At 51.7% G+C, this 19,074-nt stretch overlaps 1 protein-coding gene across 3 annotated transcripts in view; it reads left to right on the top strand.

Annotated features, from left to right (window-relative positions):
• VWA5B1 (von Willebrand factor A domain containing 5B1) overlaps positions 1-19,074 on the top strand; it is a 76,675-nt gene that overhangs the window by 33,341 nt on the left and 24,260 nt on the right. For all 3 annotated transcript variants that reach the window (XM_065574971.1, XM_065574972.1, XM_065574973.1), the window contains 6 exons: positions 2,965-3,075; positions 3,955-4,157; positions 6,693-6,807; positions 11,668-11,853; positions 13,225-13,420; positions 14,680-14,873. In XM_065574971.1, the coding sequence (XP_065431043.1) occupies positions 2,965-3,075; positions 3,955-4,157; positions 6,693-6,807; positions 11,668-11,853; positions 13,225-13,420; positions 14,680-14,873 (1,005 nt within the window). The remainder of the gene's footprint in view (positions 1-2,964; positions 3,076-3,954; positions 4,158-6,692; positions 6,808-11,667; positions 11,854-13,224; positions 13,421-14,679; positions 14,874-19,074) is intronic.

Raw genomic sequence — 19,074 nt, 5'->3', positions numbered from 1 at the left:
AACTGAGATCAATAGATACCCTCAAGGAGGGATACATCTTCCTGCTCACTGAAACGTGAAGTCCGTATTCGTAACATACATTTGAATTGCTTCATTAGAAATATCTGGAAATCTGTCTTTGAAAACTACTTCTAAAAATATCAACGTCAAGATCCTGGGGGGGGGAGAAAAATCACCTCTGCTGAACCTTTCAGGAAGCAGCAATTTGAATATGTTCTCTCACTAACTCAGAGGTGAATAACAGGTTTCCCTAACTCATCTGCAGCCAGTCAAAATGCATCCACGTTCACAGGTTAACATTGCTCCAGATCTCTGTATTGTTTACCTCTCAGAGAGTCTCCAATACAAATGTACTGACTTGTCACGTGACTGTTTTCAGCCAGTCATTAACCAGGGTTGTGTGTGTGTATATATATAACAGTACAGGGCTCAGGCATAACCCCCCCACTGAAGTCACTGGGAGTTCCAGACCTGGATGCCCTGCAGAAGTGACGCGCTGTTTGTAGGAATGAATTTGGGGTGGCCATGAAGCTAGAGAGGTGCTATCAACTCGTGGTCAATAAAGTTCCCATGAGACTTTAAGGATCTGATCCAAAGCTTCCTGGCATTTTCCCATGCACTTTACTAGGCTTTGAAACAAGCCCTAAGAGCTGAAGTGTTTAACTCTGGTGCTGTGGCCAAGTTCCAAACGGGCAGTTACCATCTGATAATGTAAAATTCCCCTTCAATTGTAAGTGGTATATTTTTAACTTGCTGGCCTTTTGGGTTATCTAATCCATGCCTCTGTCAATGAGAAAGCGAGGAGGCTCTCCCACTTCCTTTGACCTTAGGAGCTATTCTCTCAGGACCTGGCTCTTGGGTTTCTGCTGCCCACGGCAAACTGACAACTGTATCATCTCATCCTCATGTAAACACACAACACTAAACCACTCTGGAACACCACAAATCACTGACCTGCACTTGGCCTTTAACCATCCTCTTCTTCACAAGCAAACTCCATATCCCTGGTCTCCTGTTTGTTGTCAAAGCGAGCAGCACCTTTTATCCTGGAGCATTCAATTCCCACCATGCACGATATGAGATCGATTATATTTCTTTTCTCTAATAAAAAGAACCAGTTCAGAAGGGAAAGTTAAAGAGAATTTTTCAGGTGAAAAATCATTCATTGGAAAATCAAGCAACCTTACCTGTGTTGATATTCACACCTTGCATCATTCACACTGAGAGAGAGCAGTTTTAAAAAAATTTAAAAAACAAATGGCTGTTTTCAGTATTTATGCTGTTTTGTTTATTTTGTGCACTCTGCTCAAGTAAAAAAACCACACCAGATAGTTTCTCACACAATACACACAGCTGCATTCACAAAGAAGATTTCTATCCAAAAATGGTTGACATTGATTTTTTTAAGTTCAAGAAAACAATTCTATTAAAGTTCTGTAAAGCCTCTTATTAAAACCCATCCCTCAAAATCTTACATTTTTGGGTGCATACTACCTATCTCTGTCCCGAGGAGCTTTTTTGGAGGAGAATAGCAATCAGATGCATGCAGTGTTTTCTTAATGTGTGAATCACGTAAAAGCAAACTAGGCAATTGTGGTCTAGATGAAATTACTATAAGGTGGGTGTGCATCTGGCTGAAAGACCGTACTCAAAGAGTCATTATCAATGGTTCGCTGTCCAACTGGGAGGGCGTATCTAGTGAGGCCCCGCAGGAGTTAGACCTGGGTCTGGTACTATTCAGAATTTTCCTTAAGACTTGGATAATGGAATGGAGAGTATGCATATAAAATTTGAGAATGACACCAAGTTGGGAGGGGAGGCTAGCACTGTGAAGAATAGGATTAGATTAGAATTTAAAATAACCTTGACAAATTAGAGAAATAATCTGAAATCAACAAAATGAAATTTAACAAAGGTAAGTGCAAAGTACTTCACTTGGGAAGGAAAACTCAAACACAGGACTACAGAATGGGGAATAACTTGCGAGGTGGTCGTACAGCTGAAAAGGATCTGGGGGTGACAGTGGATCACAAATTGAATCTGAGTCAACAATGTGATGCAGTTGTGAACAAGGCTGATATCATTCTGGGGTGTATTAACAGGACAAAGCCCTGGCTGGGATGATTTAGTTGGGATTTGGTCCTGCTTTGAGCAGGGGGTTGGACTAGATGACCTCCTGAGGTCCCTTCCAACCCTGATATTCTATGATTCTATGAATGTTGTATGTAAGACATGAGCTAATTGTCCCACTCTACTCAGCACTGGTGAGGCCTCGGCTGGAGTTGTGTGTCCAACTCTGGGTGCCACACTTTAGGAAAGATATGGACAAATTAGAAGAATCCAGAGGAGAACAACAAAAATGATAAGCAGGTTAAAGAACCTGACCGATGAGGAAAGGTTAAAAAAAATCCAAGCTTGAGAAAAGAAGACTCAGGTGGGACCTGTTAACAGTCTTCAGATATGTTAAAGGCTGTTACAAAGAGGACGATGATCAATTGTTCTCCATGTCCACTGAAGGTAGGACAAGAAGTTGTGCACTTAATCTGCAGCAAGGGAGATTTAGGTTAGCGATTAGGAAAAACTCTCTCACGCTAAGGGTAGCTAAGCTCTGGCACAGGCTTCCAAGGGAAGGTGTGGAATTCCCATCACTGGAGGTTTTTAAGAACAGGCTGGACAAACAGCTGTCAGGGAGGGTCTAGATTTAACTTGGCTCTGCCTCAGTGCTGGGTGCTGGACTTGGTGACCTTCTGAGGTCCTTTCTAGCCCTGCATTTCTATGATTCTGTGAAACAAGCAGTGTTATTCTGTTGTGTTATTGAACTGCATGCAGCCAAATGCAGGGTAGTGGTGAAGTGAACGTGGAGAAGGAAAGCCAGGAGGGTAGTGCTGCTGGTAAAACTCAGGCTGCCAATCAGATATCAGGCTTCCTGACATGTGTTCACTTTTATTTCCTTCACCCTCACAGGACGCCCTGCTGGTCATACTCAAGAGCCTGGCACCGGCATGCCTCTTCAACGTCATCGGATTTGGGTCGACCTTTAAGACCCTCTTTCCTTCCAGTCAAACTTACTGTGAGGTGGGTGAAGACATTTCTGAACTCATTGGCACTCACAGAAGAGGGCAGGGGCCTTGCAGCTCAGATGCTGCCTTTGCAGGATGGTATCAGGGAATGTGCTGCAGCTGATGCCAACCTTGCCCTGCCCTGGGACCGTCTGGTCCAGGGAGCTGGTTGTGTAGCTCACTCACTGCCCTGCCTCTCTGTGTGAAGCAGCTACACACACCACTAGCCACAATCCTCTGGCCTTGTTCTGGAGTCCAAGTTCCTTCACTTGGGCTGCTATGCTCTCCTTGGCAGGTATTAATAGAGGGGTGCTAATATCCCAGATCCTTCTACACTGGGGACATGAATCTGAGAGGACAGAACCTCTGAGACACCAGAACACCTCTCTTTGTGGCCAAGATAGTGACCTAGGTTTGGAGGTTCTGACTTTCCATCACATGGCTTTTAGGAACTCACCTTTCCTGGACTCTCTCTGCACTGGCCCAGGCATCAGCCCCCTTTAAGTCCTAAAGAATCAAGCTTAAGTGGGATTTCTGTGTTGCATATGCCTTGCGCTGCCCTCCGCGAGGGGTGAATTTCACCTACAGAAAGTAGCTGCGGACGCATTGGGTGCGTGCCTTTTACAGAGGCAGCGTGGCTTGGTGGTTAGAGCAGGTGACCAAAAGTTGAGAAGATGTGGGTTGTATTCCCAACTCTCCCACTGACTTGCTGTCTGATCCGGAGCAAGTCACTTCTCCTCACCAGGCCCGTTTCCCCCATCCGCTAAAATGGGGGTGTCGTCATCTCAAACTGAGCGTCAGGATCCCTAAACAAAAAGTGTTATATCAGCGCTCAGCATCAATCAGTCTTTACCACAATAACTCTAACTAGTGGGCGCTTCTGCTCCCTTTGCAGAAGAGTCTGGCTATTGCGTGTGAGAGCATCAAGAAGCTCCGGGCGGATATGGGCGGCACCAACATCTTATCCCCTTTAAAGTGGATCATCCGGCAGCCCATCCACAGAGGCCACCCGCGCCTGCTCTTCCTGCTGACTGACGGAGCCGTTAGCAACACCGGGAAGGTCATTGCGCTGCTGCGGAATCAGTCTTTCTCCACCAGGTATGGATAACTCTGGGATCCTCTGGCATAGGGGCAAAAAACCAGCATGTAGGGGACTTGGAGTGCAATGCGAGCAGCAGGCCTCCATCTTATATTTCACAGTCATCCCACACTCAGAATGAAAGGCAGGATGGTAGCTTGTAGGAGCAGGGTTTGGAATGGATCCCAGAAGTTCAGATGCTTTTCTGGAAGGTCATCCAGACAATCTGAGCCAGGGAAATTGGGCCTGGCAGTTTTACTAGAGCAGCCTCTTCGCTGATGTCTTCTGTTTGCAGGACTGACCCGAGAACAGTCTTCGTTGCAGTCTTTTAATACATCTGGTTCTGAGTCTCAGCTGGGTCTAGTGCGGGGCAGCATAAAAAAAATCAAATATTCTGAAAAGCAAACATGTGAAAAGCAGCTTAAAGGAAATGCAGGGTATTTATGGGACATAAAGAGAACTTGTGGAACTCATTGCCACTATATATTGTTGAGTCACATGTCCTGGGATGGTTTTAGAAAAAGGATCCGACATTATTAAGGGGGGCGCCGGGCTGAGATTTGCAGCTAGGGTGGGGATTGAGTCCCTCTGGAATGCATGAAAAACGTAAGTATCAGCACCCAACTGCTCACATTTGCTCCAGGGCCAGTGAGCGTTTGAGCGGTATGGTGCGGGGGGGGGGGGGGGGGGAGGTAAGATGTGAACTGAGCGTGCATTGGATGTTAATGTTGCCGTTCCTGGTGATTTCCTTGCATTGATAGGAAATGCAATCAAGCAACTTTCCCTGTACGTTTACTAAGGTCTTGTCCACATGTAGTTATCAGGGGAATAGCAAGCGCATTTTAAATTCACCCCCTACTTTAATCCCAATTAAGTTCCAAGTGCAGACGAGCCCTAAGTCCATTCGGAAGGGGCACGAATAACAGGATCTGCCATTCTGTCCACACAATGAAACCACCAGGCCTTTCCATGAGATGAGGGGCATCGGCGGGGAGCGAGGAAGGAATTCCCCGCCCTGCAGGGCACCGTATTGCAAAGCCAGGTGGGTTCTGGAGGGGTTTGTGCTCTCCCCTGAGACAGCTGGTGCTGGCCCCCATCAGAGACAGGATCCCGAATCAGGTGGAGCACCAGGCTGCAGACCTTTCCCACTGGACAGGCTGCTGCGCAGTTTCAGAAACCAGCGAAACAGAACAAAAAAGAAATGATCAGTTTCCCTCTCATCCTCGAAGAGTCTCCTTCCCTTCTTGTGTCCACCCCCCCCCGCTTCCTTCCCCTTCTGTGGGGCCAGTGGGACCTCCAGACCCCTCACTCCGAGGGAGGAAGGTCCTGCTCAGACTCGCAGCAGCCCTAGTTGTCAGGCTCCCAGGCCCTGGGAGGTGATTGCGCACGGTGTTCCAGACAGGCAGGGCTGGAGAAGAGCAGAGAGGAACGAGGTGCTGGGGGGGCTTTTTGTGTTTCCTCTTCAGCAGTCCCTAGACAGACCTTTCCTAGGGGAGGTGGAAACCCCTGCTCCAAGACAGGAGTGTATCTTAAACAGACGGGGATGAATCCTGAAAGATGCTGAGCACCTGCAACTTCCATTGACTTCTGTCCATCCCTCCCTCCCTCCCTCCCTCCCTTAGAACAGCTGGTCATTTCCCTGTGCTCAGTGGCCCAGTTCCCATGGTCATCAGTGGGAGCAGAGCTGAGCCCTTAGCCAATGAAGTGAGACCAGTGCTTCCCTGCCATTCACTAGCCAGCCAGGCCCCAGCCCCTGGCTGCAGAGGGGCTTGCTCACACCCAGGGTTTTTCCTGCCTGATGCCAACCCTTGATCAGGGCCGGCTCTACCATTTTTGCCGCCCAAACTGCCGAGGCAAAAAAAAAAAAAAAAGCCGCCCGGACTGTGCCGCCCCAAGAATGGACGGAAAGCCGCCCCTTAGCATGTGCCGCCCCAGGCACGTGTTTCCTCCGTTGGTGCCTGGAGCCGGCCCTGCTCTTGATCACAGGTTTCAGCCAGAAGCAACAACAACAACAACGAAAAGGTCACTTGAGCAGGGCCGGGAAGGTCAGGAAAGCACTTGGTTGTTCTTTCCTTGAGAAAATTTATTTGAATCCTGAGCAGAGCTAATCGCCGGGTCTTTAACGGTATCGACCGCAGGACTCAGCTGGGGAAACCAGCTGATCCCCGTACAAAAGCAGGCTGTTTGTATTCAGAGAGAGAGGGAGCTGCTGCAAAAGCCGGCAAGCGGAGGTAGAGGGAGGGGGGTGCCCCATGGCCAATGCTCAGGGCGGCATCCCCCTCTGTCATTTCGTCCCCATTTAACCGGGGCTGAGCAGTCGAGGCTAAACATCTGGCTGCCTCGCTGCACATTTAGGCACCTCAGTGGAGGCTGATTTCAGAGGGGCTGAACACCTGCAGCTCCTGTTGAAGTCATGGGGAGCCGGGATTGTTCAATGCTATTACATTGCCCAGCCTTAGCAGGAGGTAGGGGTCTGATCCTACACTCAGCCTCCTGCTCTAATGTCCCCCGTGCCTCCCCCCTGACCTGTATCCTGAATGTCCATCTTTCCCCAGGTGCTACAGCTTCGGCATTGGGCAGAAGGCCTGCAGGAGGCTGGTGCGTGGGCTGGCTGCCGTGTCCAAGGGGAGTGCAGAATTCCTGGCGGAGGGCGAGAGGCTGCAGCCAAAGGTACTGCTACTCCGGATCCCTCCCATCGCCGGCTTTTCCTTGTGGGGAGGGGGCAAACCATGCAGGGCTCGGAGCTAGGGTCAGTCTGGATAGGTGCCCCAAAGACTGAAGGCTTCTCTGCACCCCAACAAAGCTGGGCTGGGGCAAGGGAGCAGCTGCCCCATCGGAGTCCGTCCTGCAAAGGGGCTGGGCTGGGACTGCATAAAGACGAGGGAAGAAGGCAGCTGGATTATTTGCTGATTTGACAGACCTGCAGCTGAGCAGGTGAGTGACGGCAGGGGTCACTGACGGGCTTTGTGTCAGCAGGAGGGCAGCCAATGGGGCCGGTGCTTTTCACCCCAGTGAGAGCAGAATGCACACTGGGCACGTCCCCTAACGATGCCCCGATGGGAGGGGGTGATGGGCCGAGGCAGGGTACATGCTAGGCAGCAGGTGTGCTAACCCCAGTACCCATCATGCTGACCCTGACTCGTACTGTCTCATTGTCTCCTTGTGCGCCTCACTTTGTCTATATCCACCTGTTGTCTTCAGTGTCGGGGTGAATAATACTGACCTTCTTTGGGACGTGTCTGAGGGCTAAAGATGAAAAACCAGGGATTATTAGTCACTTATCAGCTCTTTGGGGCAGGGCCCATCTTTCTGTCCTGTGCTAATTAATAATAAAACAAAAGGAAGTACTTCTTCACACAATGCACAGTCAACCTGTGGAACTCCTTGCCAGAGGATGTTGTGAAGGCCAAGACTATAACAGGGTTCAAAAAAGAACTAGATAAGTTCATGGAGGATAGTTCCATCAATGGCTGTTAGCCAGGATGGGCAGAGATGGTGTCCCTAGCCTCTGTTTGCCAGAAGCTGGGAATGAGCGACAGGGGATGGATCACATGATGATTCCCTATTTTGTTCATTCCCTCGGGGGCACCACCTGGCATTGGCCACTGTCGGCAGACAGGATACTGGGCTAGATGGACCTTTGGTCTGACCCAGTCTGGCTGTTCTGATGTCTTATGTGTTTGTCCAGCACCTGGCCAGGGGGTTCCTGGGCCAGGACAAGAGCTACCACAACCCTAATAATAATAATAATAGGAAGCCTTAGAAGCCAAGGGGGCAATGGCCCAATCCACTGACAGCCGTGTGAAGAGGTGATTTGTAGCAGGACATGGGGTCGTCTCTTCCTTGGTGACTCATGTCTCCAGAGGAAAGCCAGTGGCAAAGCGCCCGCTGGTGGAACCAGAGATTTGTTCCCCAGCTAGCCACGGACCTTCCAATCCAGCCCCAGGCACCCTGCCCTCTTTCTGTATAATGGGTCAGGGCAGAGCAGCGGGAGGGAAGGGGTGGAGGTGTGGCGGGTTTTTATTCGTGCTGAGGGATGGATCATTTTTAGCAGGATTTTAGATGGCAAATTTGAAGGAGAAAGGACTCCAGACCACTGGAGTTTTACGCCACAGTGGGCTGTTCAGATATGCCAGAGGAGAGCTGCCCTGTGCTGCTGAGGGCCTCTCCAGCCTGCTGATATATGAGACCAGCGATGCCAGGCCCTACTTCCTGGTGGAGAGGTTCTGGCTGGCTAGGTGAATCCTAGGAAGGGAATTTAGAATTGCCACTTTCCCAGGTGTATCCAACAGGACAGAGCTGGGCGTCTCCACGTTGCCGTCCATCAGCTCGCCACGGCATGGCAACACTGCAGCACAATGGGTTCACATCGAACCGACGGGACAGTTCCTAAAACCAGAGCCCCTGCCTGTGATTTTGTACCACCATTTTTGCACTCACAGAACCAAGGGGCGGTGCAAAGCCTGTTTTGCACCCCCCGAATCCCACTGCAGGGGCAGCAAGCCCGGTGTGGATTTCGCAGGCCCAGACACCACTCCCCGAAGCCGGGGGATCACTGTGACCAAGAACTGCCTTGCGGGGATGTTTCTCAGGCCCTGACTTTGACGGCGGGACCAGTTAACGTCCCACAAACATGGCTCGTGGATGATCCCGAACACACCAGCATGGAGCCGTTGGACCAAATCCCCCCTCCTGACCTCTCCCTCTCCTGAGCTGAAATTCCTGTAGGCCTCTCTGGACTCAAACAACAACAACAGGGTCCGTTTCCCAGGGGAACAGACATGTTGCATTTTAGTGAACTTCTCAGCTCATTGGGGCCTGGGGGTGATCACAAGCTGCTCCTGGCACAATTCCTTGCTCTGGGACTGGCTCGCCAACTCCTACGCAGCGTGTGAGCGAGGAGAGCTGGATGGAAAAGAGCCTGTGTGTCAGACGTATTGGGGAGTCAGAGCTTGCGTGCAGGGAAGCATGGAAGCGGTAGGCGCGACACGCTCCTGGTGGCACACATAGCTGCAGTAGTCGGCACAGATCGAAACAGAGGACTTGGCATCCAGGCAGCTAATTAGCTGTGAAGTGAAGTCAAAATCCCCCCTTTTGCTCAGCCCAGGCGCCTGGAGGTTCACAGGGTACACGGAAGGGAAATAACCGTGCAGTAGTTATGCTGGTTAAACTGACTTTAACACCGGCTGGGAAGCGGTTTCGATGTCTGGCTCCCACGCTGCCAATGCCATAAATAAGGGGTCTCCTTGCACCTGTCACTTTCACTCCACCGAGTTGCATTGCAAGGTTCATTATCCACAGCCTCACTATCCCCACCTCGCCTGGCTACATCCTGTCTCACTGGCAGCGTTTGAGATCCTACATCCGTCTCTCTCCTACATTCCAAACTGGGAGTTACGGTTCCTTTATCACCTGCCTCCCCTCCACTTCCCCTCCCGTTCTCTAGGGGTTTGTCTACACTGAAATCATGGGGGGTGACTGCTGCTAGTCTAAACACACCTGAACTAGCTTGGATTAAGCAGTGAAGCCCAGGAGGGCTGTACAATTACTTGGGAGGCTAGGGCAGCCTGAAGCCCATGTTGCTGCAGCTTTAATCTAGAGCTAACTAGATTAAACTAGCTCCGGTCTGTCTAGACGAGCTGCAGTCACGTGCCATGATTGCAGTGTAGACATACCCTAAACCTTTTGCATTTCCCCACCTGGCCCCTCTGGGATAGAACGCTCAGCTCTCCCCAGCAACAGTCATTGGGTTCATATGATTTACTGACGTCAGTGGGAGACCGAGATTCACCCTTCTTTGTGCATTAACTTGACAGGCTCCCATTGGTTCAGTCCAGCCTAGCACCAGGGTCGGCAATGCCAGCTGTAATGACTGTTTCACGGAAAGGGCCCGGTCCTGTTCCCCCTATAGCCCATGAAGCACTTTCAGAGACAGAGAAGCACAAGCATCCGTGTTATAAATTAAGCCCCAAGACAGGAAGGGGGGTTTTTACAGGGCTGTTAATACAGGCCTCACTTGTTATACAGATGGTCTTCAGCCATCTGAGGCATCAATTAATGGCCCCATCAAGCACATCCTAGTGTGTCTTACAGATCCTGTATTGTGGACATTGAACCATATAGAAAGTTTAAAATGCCCTGTATATAAATCTCTTTTTAACTTCTCTCTGCACTCTGGAAAACAGTTCCTAGTGGCAAGTATCAGAGGGGTAGCCGTGTTAGTCTGAATCTGTAAAAAGCAACAGAGGGTCCTGTGGCACCTTTGAGACTAACAGAAGTATTGGGAGCATAAGCTTTCGTGGGTAAGAACCTCACTTCTTCAGATGCAAGTTCCTAGTGGGAAAGCAGTGACGAATGGAGAATTTTCCAATAGATTTGCCTGTAATATATACATGGATATTGGCCTAGATCTCCAGCTAGTGTAACCTGGCATAACTCCATAGAGGGCAGAGGGGCTACGTTGATTTACATAGAGTGTAATTGACCCCAGCTGGCCCCGTGCTGAGCTACCAGTGGCCTCTTTGTGTGCTTGCGAGAATGGCTCATTGTCCTTGGAAAGACGTGAAGACACGTTGATTCCGAGTGCCGAGATCTCTCGGCGCCTGCACTGGAGGCTTGTTTGGAAAGCCCCAGGGAGTTCTCTAGAGAAAGACAAGCGTGTCTCGTGGCTGGGGAGATTGGGAAGGGATGGCGCAGAGTTCGAGCGCACTCCACACTGTGTGTGAGCGATCAATGCCTATGCAGAGCAGGGACCTGCCTGCCATCCAAGGTACCAGAGTGTTATGCTGCAGCAAAGGCATCTGCTGAAATTCCCACTGAGGGTTTTCTGAAATGCACCCATGATTGGTTTCGTTGCCCCTGGTGTAGGGGGCTAGGCAGGGCAAAAAGGAAATTGGCTGGAGTGCAGAGGGCTGGTGGTAGATGGCACGATTTGGAGCAGCCTCAGGGGTGCTCTAAGTTGCTTTCTTGGCCCAGACTGGTGTCTGGCAGCTGAAGGCTCAGGTGGCATAAACCACCTGCACGCTCTGCCGAGGGGGTTGGAATACTGGAGACAGGTGAGTTCCCAGGGCCCTATCACTCCACTCTGGTGTCTCTTACCCTCATGGAGCAGGAGGGGATTTCTGCCAAAATCAGTTTGCCCTATCGACCAGATGTGTAAAGGGTGGATTTTTTCCACTTTCCCCTGAAGCATCATGTGTATGATGCAGGCAGGAGACAAGAGCAGCTAGGCCATCGGCCTCTCCTTGTGCGCTCAGCCTGTTCTGTCAGCTAGACTCAAGACATCACATTGTGATGGGCTCTGGAGAGGACAATCGGTGACTCTGAAATCCAGGTGGGCAGGTCTGTTTATCTTCACTGTGCAACCCCCCAGCATGGTCACACACTGACATACTCACCCACAGGTGCATGCCGACACACTCAGGCATCCATGCACGCCCGTGCTCACAACACGTGCCCACACACTCGTTCACAAACACCCTCCCCTCTGCCGTTTGACAGTCCACATGGGTTTGTGCTCTGTCCTGCCAGATGATCAAGTCTCTGAAGAAAGCTATGTCACCCGTCCTGAGCGATGTAACTGTGGAGTGGGTCTTTCCTGAAACCACTGAGGTCTTGATCTCCCCAGTCAGTGCCAGCTGTCTCTTCCCTGGAGACCGGCTGGTTGGGTACGGCATTGTCTGTGACACGTCCCTGTACATCTCTAACCCCAGAGCTGTAAGTAACCTCTGCCACATTCCCCAGCCCCCACGGGAATGTATGATTGTTTGTGCATTCAAATGTGTTTGGGTGTGCATGTGCATGGTGTGTGTGCATACATGTGTATGTGTGAGTGTGCCTGGGGTGTGGGTGTGTGCATTGTGTGTGTGTGTGTGTGTGTGTGTGTGTATGCAGGTGTGGTGGGGGAGCCAGTCACACACTCTCTCACTCCTCCCCGGTATGGAGACTTGTCTTTCAGATATGAGTCATAAAGTGAATGTGGTTGTAAGAGAACCGTGGCTGAGAGCTCGATCAGCAGGTGTTCCTAGCTTGGTAGCCACATACTGTTGCAGGGCTGCTCTCCCAAGGCCACGGTGATCCTGACTTGAATCTTTCTTGGGCTATTATGCTCGTCACATGCACAGAAAACTCTGCCAGCAGACAGGGTGTCTTGCTGAGTGGTTTGCCCCACTTCCATTCACGGGTCAGCTGTGCACCACTGAGGTGCCAGAGGAAGGTGGGGCGGTTGTTTGATCCCACTGTGCTTTGTTCTCTTCCTCTCCTTCCCAAACATAACACAAGCCAAAGAAGAGCCAACAGTCTTGAAAAGCACCAGCTGTAATTGCCTGAGGCATAAGGATGTGAAGGGATGAGGCAGGAGTGTTGTAAGCAAGACACGAGAAGGAATTCTTCCGCTCTACTCTGCGCTGATTAGGCCTCAGCTGGAGTATTGTGTCCAGTTCTGGGTGCCACATTTCAGGAAAGATGGGGACAAATTGGAGCAAGTCCAGAGAAGAGCAACAAAAATGATGAAAGGTCTAGAAAACATGATCTCTGAGGGAAGATTGGAAAAAAAAATGGGTTTGTTTAGTTTGGAGAAGAGAAGACTGGGAGGGGACATGATAACAGTTTTCAAGTACATAAAAGGTTGTTACAAGGAGGAGGAGGAAGAATTGTTCTTCATAACCTCGGAGGATAGGACAAGAAGCAATGGACTTAAATTGCAACTGTCAGGGTGGTTAAGCACTGGGGAGATTGTGGAATCTCCGTCAGTGGCGATTTTTAAGAGCAGGTTGGACAAACACCTGTCAGGGATGTTCTAGATAATTAGTCCTGCCACGAGTGCTTGGGAGTGGACTAGATGACCTCTCGAGGTCCCTTCCAGTTCTATGGTTCTTCAGTCAGGGAGAAGGGGTTTGGGACAATTGGCTAAAGGGAGAAGGGGCCCTAGACATGGGGTAACCAGGCACTTCATCAAGAGGTGTGGGGATGATGTACGAATTGCTAAGACTGCCAATTCCATGCACATCCTGAGCCCTTTCCAGACCCAGCAGGCCAGAGCGGATGCAGCATTCCAGCCCAATTCTTCTCTTTCCCTTTCTTCCCCAGGACAAGAGGCGGCGTTACAGCATGATGCATTCCCAGGAGTCAGGCAGTTCCGTTTTCTTTCACTCCCAGGAAGAGGGAGCTGGCTCGGACAGCTGGAGCTATCCCAAGGACTCCGACGGGGGGCTCCCTTCAGAGCGGACCCCTGATCTCTTGGTGGTTGGTGGAGAACTGAGGAGAGAATCTGACCCAGATACTGGTCAGTTTCTCCTTATTGTAAACCCGATAGCATCACCCACTCCTCTTCCTGATCATTGCCTTTAGCCACTGGTTTGTCGCTTTCAGATAACACCCCTTCAGCTGTATCTCTGAGAAGTGACAGGGGTCTCTGGAGAAGTGGCAACAAATCACACAAAGCTCAGAGACTCCATTTGGCTTGACTGCTTCATCCAAACATGTCTGGGAATCGAACTGGGAACCCACTGAGAATTGCCACCCCCCGAGATTTGCAGCACATCCTGGGCTCTGGCCCTGGGATTATTACTGCAATGTTTACGCTCCCTCTTGTAGCCAAAACCGTCTGCACTAAAAGCTTTCCTGGCCTCTTGGTGACCCTCTGCAAGGTTTGGATCGGGCCAAATTCCAATTTCTGATGTAGGATCTTACTGAACCCCATCCCACTACTAGGCAGCCTGATGAGTGTATCCCTCTGGGGACAGGCCAGGCCCTGTGGCTTCCACAAAGGAGGGAGAGGGGTTAGATTAGGGGACTGGGAATCAAGACTCTTTGGTTCTCTATTCCTGGATCTGCCACTGACTCGGCCTGCGACATTGTGCAAGTCACTTTGCCTTTCCCTGCCTCACGTTCCCCATCAGCAGAATGGGGCGAATGATGTTTACCTACCTGCCAGCATGGGAGAGGACAGAGGTGTGCAACTCTTTCAAAACAGTCCCTTAACCAGGACCAAAGTCACACTCAGTGAGGAGAAAGGAGTCTGGGACAGACGTAAAACCAAGGTCCTGACCTCCTGGGCATTAACAAATCCCTGGCACTTTTCTCAAGGCTAAGGGTATTAATCCTGTTGGCCCAGTCAAATTCCAACAGTGTCACGGCTCTGTTCCACCCCAGGAAGAGCTGCATGTCAGTCCTGGGTGCAGGGATCCCCGATTCGAATAGGGATCCTTCAGGACGAAAGCCGCTCTATGAACGTAAGTCCATGTACTACATTCCAAAGCTTGGCCCCTTCATGCCTGGGCCGCCCCACGTATGAGCAGTGTGGAGGGTTCTTTTCCCTGGGTCTCTCAAGTGCAATTCTCTCTGTTGTCCTTCTCCCTACCTGGTTTATCTCTCCCGTCCAAGGTCCATCTTCCCAGCAGAGTCAGGGCGATTCTCTGTGGAGTTGGGGAGAGTGATTGGGCGGGAAGGGGCCTCCCACTCTCTGCCGCCCGAGACAAGGGATGTTAAAGACCTGACTGGCATTGGCTGGTCCCGCTGCTGATCAGCTCTTCCTTCGAACAGGGCTGGACCCTAAATCCTCCTCCAGGCGAAGGGTCTACAGCACCAATCAGATTGCCAGCCACGAGCCTTTCAAGAGGGTCCCCACAGCCAGCGATCCGAGCGCCGCCCTGGGCAAGAATCCTCTTCGCAAAGCCCACATGCAGGATCTGTGCCAGCTCAGCCCGGAGCCACAGCCACGGCGAGCGGATTTCCAGGTAAGGGCCGGTGCTGGGCCTGGACGGTGGGCTACACCAGCAGGGGCCTCGCCAGGGTAACCTCGCACTGCTGCCCCTCTTATGCCAGTGCAGCCTGGGCCCTGCTTCCTAGCTCGGAGGGGCTCTTTCAGGAGCACATGGCAGTGTCACTGCCCCGAGGTCCTGTTACACAGCGTAGCTCCTGCCCGAGGTGCCATTTTCTTGCACTGGAGCCTGGCGATCCAGGAGTTACATGTGACTCCCCAGCCCCAGTCTCCAGCACAGAAACTGCAGGGTAAGAGCCTTTCCTACCCTTCTCACCCGCCCTGTACCCTCAGTTCCCCTGGACACTCTGGCCTCCCTGTACTGTGGCCACATAGGGCCAGGCTTTCAAATGCACTTAGCTCGGCTGGGAACCAGTAGCCCGGTTTTTGAATGATCTCAGCGCGGTGAGTGGAAGGAGCAGAGCTCTCCTGAAAATCTGGCCCCAGGTGCGAGTGCGGAGCAACGAAACATCTGGCCCTGGGCTCTCCTGAAAATCTGGCCCCCGGTGGAGGATTCCAGCTTCCAGACCCCAGTGGCTGCTTTCCAGGCTGCTCTCCTGCCTTTCCAATGCTGCGGCTTCGCCGTCTCCTCCTCCCTCTCATCTCCTGCATGACACCACGCCAGAACTGCGGCTTCCAGTATTGCTCCCAGGCCCCAGTGCAACCTCTAGGGTGTAGGATGCTCTTCAGTGTGCCTCGTCCAGTGCCTCCTCTCCCAAGGCCCTGTCGCCAAACCAACCGCTATGCTCTCCTGCCCACCTTAAAAACACACTCAGGTGACTACGCCCGTAGAATCAGGTGTCGGGGCAGCCTTGCAGCGGCAGGCAAAGCGCCCAGGTTCTAGGGGCTCAGATCTGGGGCTTGCTTGTGCGCGCATGCGCGTTTTGTGCTGCAACGTGGTGCCAAGAAGAAAACTTTGCTGCCAGAAATGAAGCCCAGCAGGTCCAGCTTTCCAGCGGGGGGCTCACAACAGGTCCACCACTTCTTTTCATAGCCTGGGCTCGTGTGTTTTGTCGGCATCTCTACCGTCTCCTTCATCAGCGCGTCTGAGCTCCGTTTTGTTCTTTGTTTGATCCTAGTTATACCTTTTAATTCTTCTTGGGTTCATATTTCACTAGAGTTTGGCCAAACGATATAAACCCTTTGGAGCTGTAGCAGTGCCTGCGTGCCTCACAGCAGAACACAAAGTTAATCTTGATGCAAATCCCCTGTTAATACAACGCCGGGTCCAAGGCGATGAAAGATAGGGTACAAAAGGAGCTGGAGAGGAAAAGTCTGCCCCATTTAAATTGCTTTAATTCACAGCTCTTTCTTTTCACCTGGACACAACAGGCGACATTATCCCCAGAATGAGTTTGCATCAACGTCCCAGTCATTCTGCTCACTCCCACACCTTAACAACCGTGGGGCCAATTCATTCCCTGGTGTATTCCCTCTCTGCACTCCATTGGGCCAGAGAGATTCAGATGTGCCTGAACTCCATCCATTGCAGCTGAGGCAGGGGACAGAGGTGGCTTTGACACGTTTTTGCTCCCCCACCATCCCAGAGACAGCTGGAAGCTAATTCAGCCCCTGGTGCAAGCTAGAGCAGCCTCCAAGCTGCTCTACCTTGTGCCAGCTGGAACAGCTTCCTAATGCTTGTGGGCCCCTAGGGCCACCCATGCTCCAGGGATAGTGACTTTTTACAAGAGAAGGCCAGGCATATGCTGGGAATGCTGAGAGGGAAGGGTCCGAGGTTGAGCCCACAAGAAGGCCGATCGCTTCCCTTCTGAGGTCATGATAAACTGAAATGAAAAGGTGAGGTTAGCTGAAAGGGTGATTTCCGTGGCGAATCAGAGGCATTCAGTCCCCATGATGATTTTCAGGCAAAGGGCTGGAATGGCTCGCGCCGGTGTTTGACATGCCTGAGATGGTCTCCTTCAAAATCAGTGTCTGCAACAAGCCTGGGCAGACCAGAGCAAGAACAGCTGCTGCTGCATCCCTGTTCCCATGACAACCCCGAACAGGGTATCTGAGGTCTTCGATCTGTGTCTTCTCTGCCACAGGTTACAGAGATTGGCAGGGAAGGGAGGGGGGCCGAGGGAAGGAAAAACGGGGCGATGGAGAGACAGTAAGAGAGTGGAGGGAACAGATGAGTAGAACACGGGAGAGGAATTATTCTCTCAGCCTCAGGGGTAGAAGGAGACTGGGACATGGAACATCACTAAGTCCAGGCGTTTCTAAGGGATGGTTAATTACAGACATGCCAGGGTGGATGCTTCATTCCTTCTGTGCTGTAGGGCTGGTGAGGTATTTGTGTCTGCACCGTTAGGGTCGGCCAGGCCCCAGTCTCTGTGCATTGTGGCGGATGATGGTGTTCAGCAGACCACAAGGAGAAATCGTCCCTCGTCAGAACGCAGCCAGGGGTTAGACATGTGTGTTCTGCTTGGTTTTAATTGCTGCCTTGTTCTGCGCCATCTCTCACACTGTGGGTGTGGGGGGGCAGCTTGACATTTTCAGAGATGTGAACGCAGAGTTCTTCTCCCTTCCCCCCCATGCCCACACCACAACTGGAAAGGAAAGGTCAGCACATCAGGATGAATGGTTTAAACTCCCAGACGCTTCCCTGATCTCCAAGGAGAGAGGCTCAGGAGGGGAAGAGCGAGTGGAAACGTGCCGGCAGTAGCTTCCAGAGAGAGACTTCCCACTGAGCTCACAGCAGATGCCTCCTTGCTTAGGTTCTACCACCTTAGGGGCATTTTCAGGAATCAGGAGAAGCCAAACTCAGCGGAGAACAAGGGGAAGGGAGTGTCCCTTCGTCACAGGTCTCCCTACATGGGGCTGGCATGGCTTAGACAAGTCAGTAAGCCCTCCTCCAAGGGCTGGGGCAGTACTAGAGGGATTTTGATGGGAAAGAAGCAAGCAGTGGGCAGGGACTCAAAAGGCCCAGTGCGGGGGGAAAGGGAATTCCCTCCGCCCCAGACAGAGCGGGCTCTGGACAATCGAGGAGCTGTGGGGAGCTGGAAATGAGTTTGGTGATCTCCACCCAATCCACAGGAGACGGGCCCATCATCCAAAATCCACCGTCCAAACTGCTCTGCCCTCACTCCCCTCCATTCCTGTGGGCAGTTGTAGAAGAGAGGCCAAGGGTTGACTGGGTTATGGAAACAGAACGCCCCACCCAACCCCTCGAGAGGGCCCCACCGGGTCAGGGCAGAGGTATTTGCACCGGAGGCCAGGGCAAAGCTTGCCACTGCTGTGCGGAGCTCGGTCTGCGAGGAATCAGAGGATATCGGCCTTCAGGGCATCTTTCTGCAACACTAGGATTTCTGTCTGTCTTGCTCCCAGAAACGGAGTGCCCGTACAGAGACCAGCCTTAGAGATGCTGGACAAAGGTATGAATGCTGTCGCCTAAGGCCTGCTCTGCACTAGAAAATTAAGTCGGCTTACCTATGTTGCTCTGAGGCGTGAAAAATCCCCCTCCCCCAGAGGGGCATAGTTAAGCCGACTTAGCCCCTAGTGTAGACAGCGCTAGGTCGACCTAGCTACTGCCTCTCGGGGAGGTGGAGCACCTAGTAGAGTCTACACTGAAGCGCTGCAGACAAGCCTTCAGGCTTAGCAGAGTCGCTGACACAGGGATCTGTTTCTCTCCCTTTCTGCCCACCCCCAAGGGACTATTTTAAGGAGGAGGAACGCCGCTCAGTTTTCCCTTCGTAACTAAGTAGCTGGGCCCCGGCCTGCCTATTTCGTCTTTCTCTTAGTTGCCATGTGAAGTAATTAAAAGAGCCAGATTGAGGAAATTCACATTTATCCTCCCACTGGTCAGGGGAAGGTGCTCCCTCGATGACTTGTTCCAGCCCCCAAGGGAATGCACTTGGGGCACGCACTGAGAAATAAATCCCAGCTGGTTATCAGGGGACCTTTGCGGGGTGGTGGTGGTGAAACGCTTGTGTTCAGTAAACAGATGCCGTTTCACATGTCAGCGTTTTGCATGTCTGACGAGCCAATCAGAGAGCTGGGTCAAGAAGGGAATGGGTCAAACCCAGGTGGGTAGGTGGTAGGATCTCGCCTTCCTATCAATCCATCCGTTCCCTACACAAACCTCTTCTTTCCAGTGGTCTATCGTCATACGCCCCCCGCTAACAGTTGCTGTGCCCGTGTCTTTCCTAACAAGACCCCCACCCATTGTCCATGCCCGT

The sequence above is a fragment of the Chrysemys picta genome, chromosome 21, assembly GCF_011386835.1.
Source record: "Chrysemys picta bellii isolate R12L10 chromosome 21, ASM1138683v2, whole genome shotgun sequence".
Lineage (NCBI taxonomy): Eukaryota > Metazoa > Chordata > Testudines > Emydidae > Chrysemys > Chrysemys picta.
Note: the sequence above shows the minus strand (reverse complement) of the source record. Positions and strands in the feature narration are given on the sequence as shown.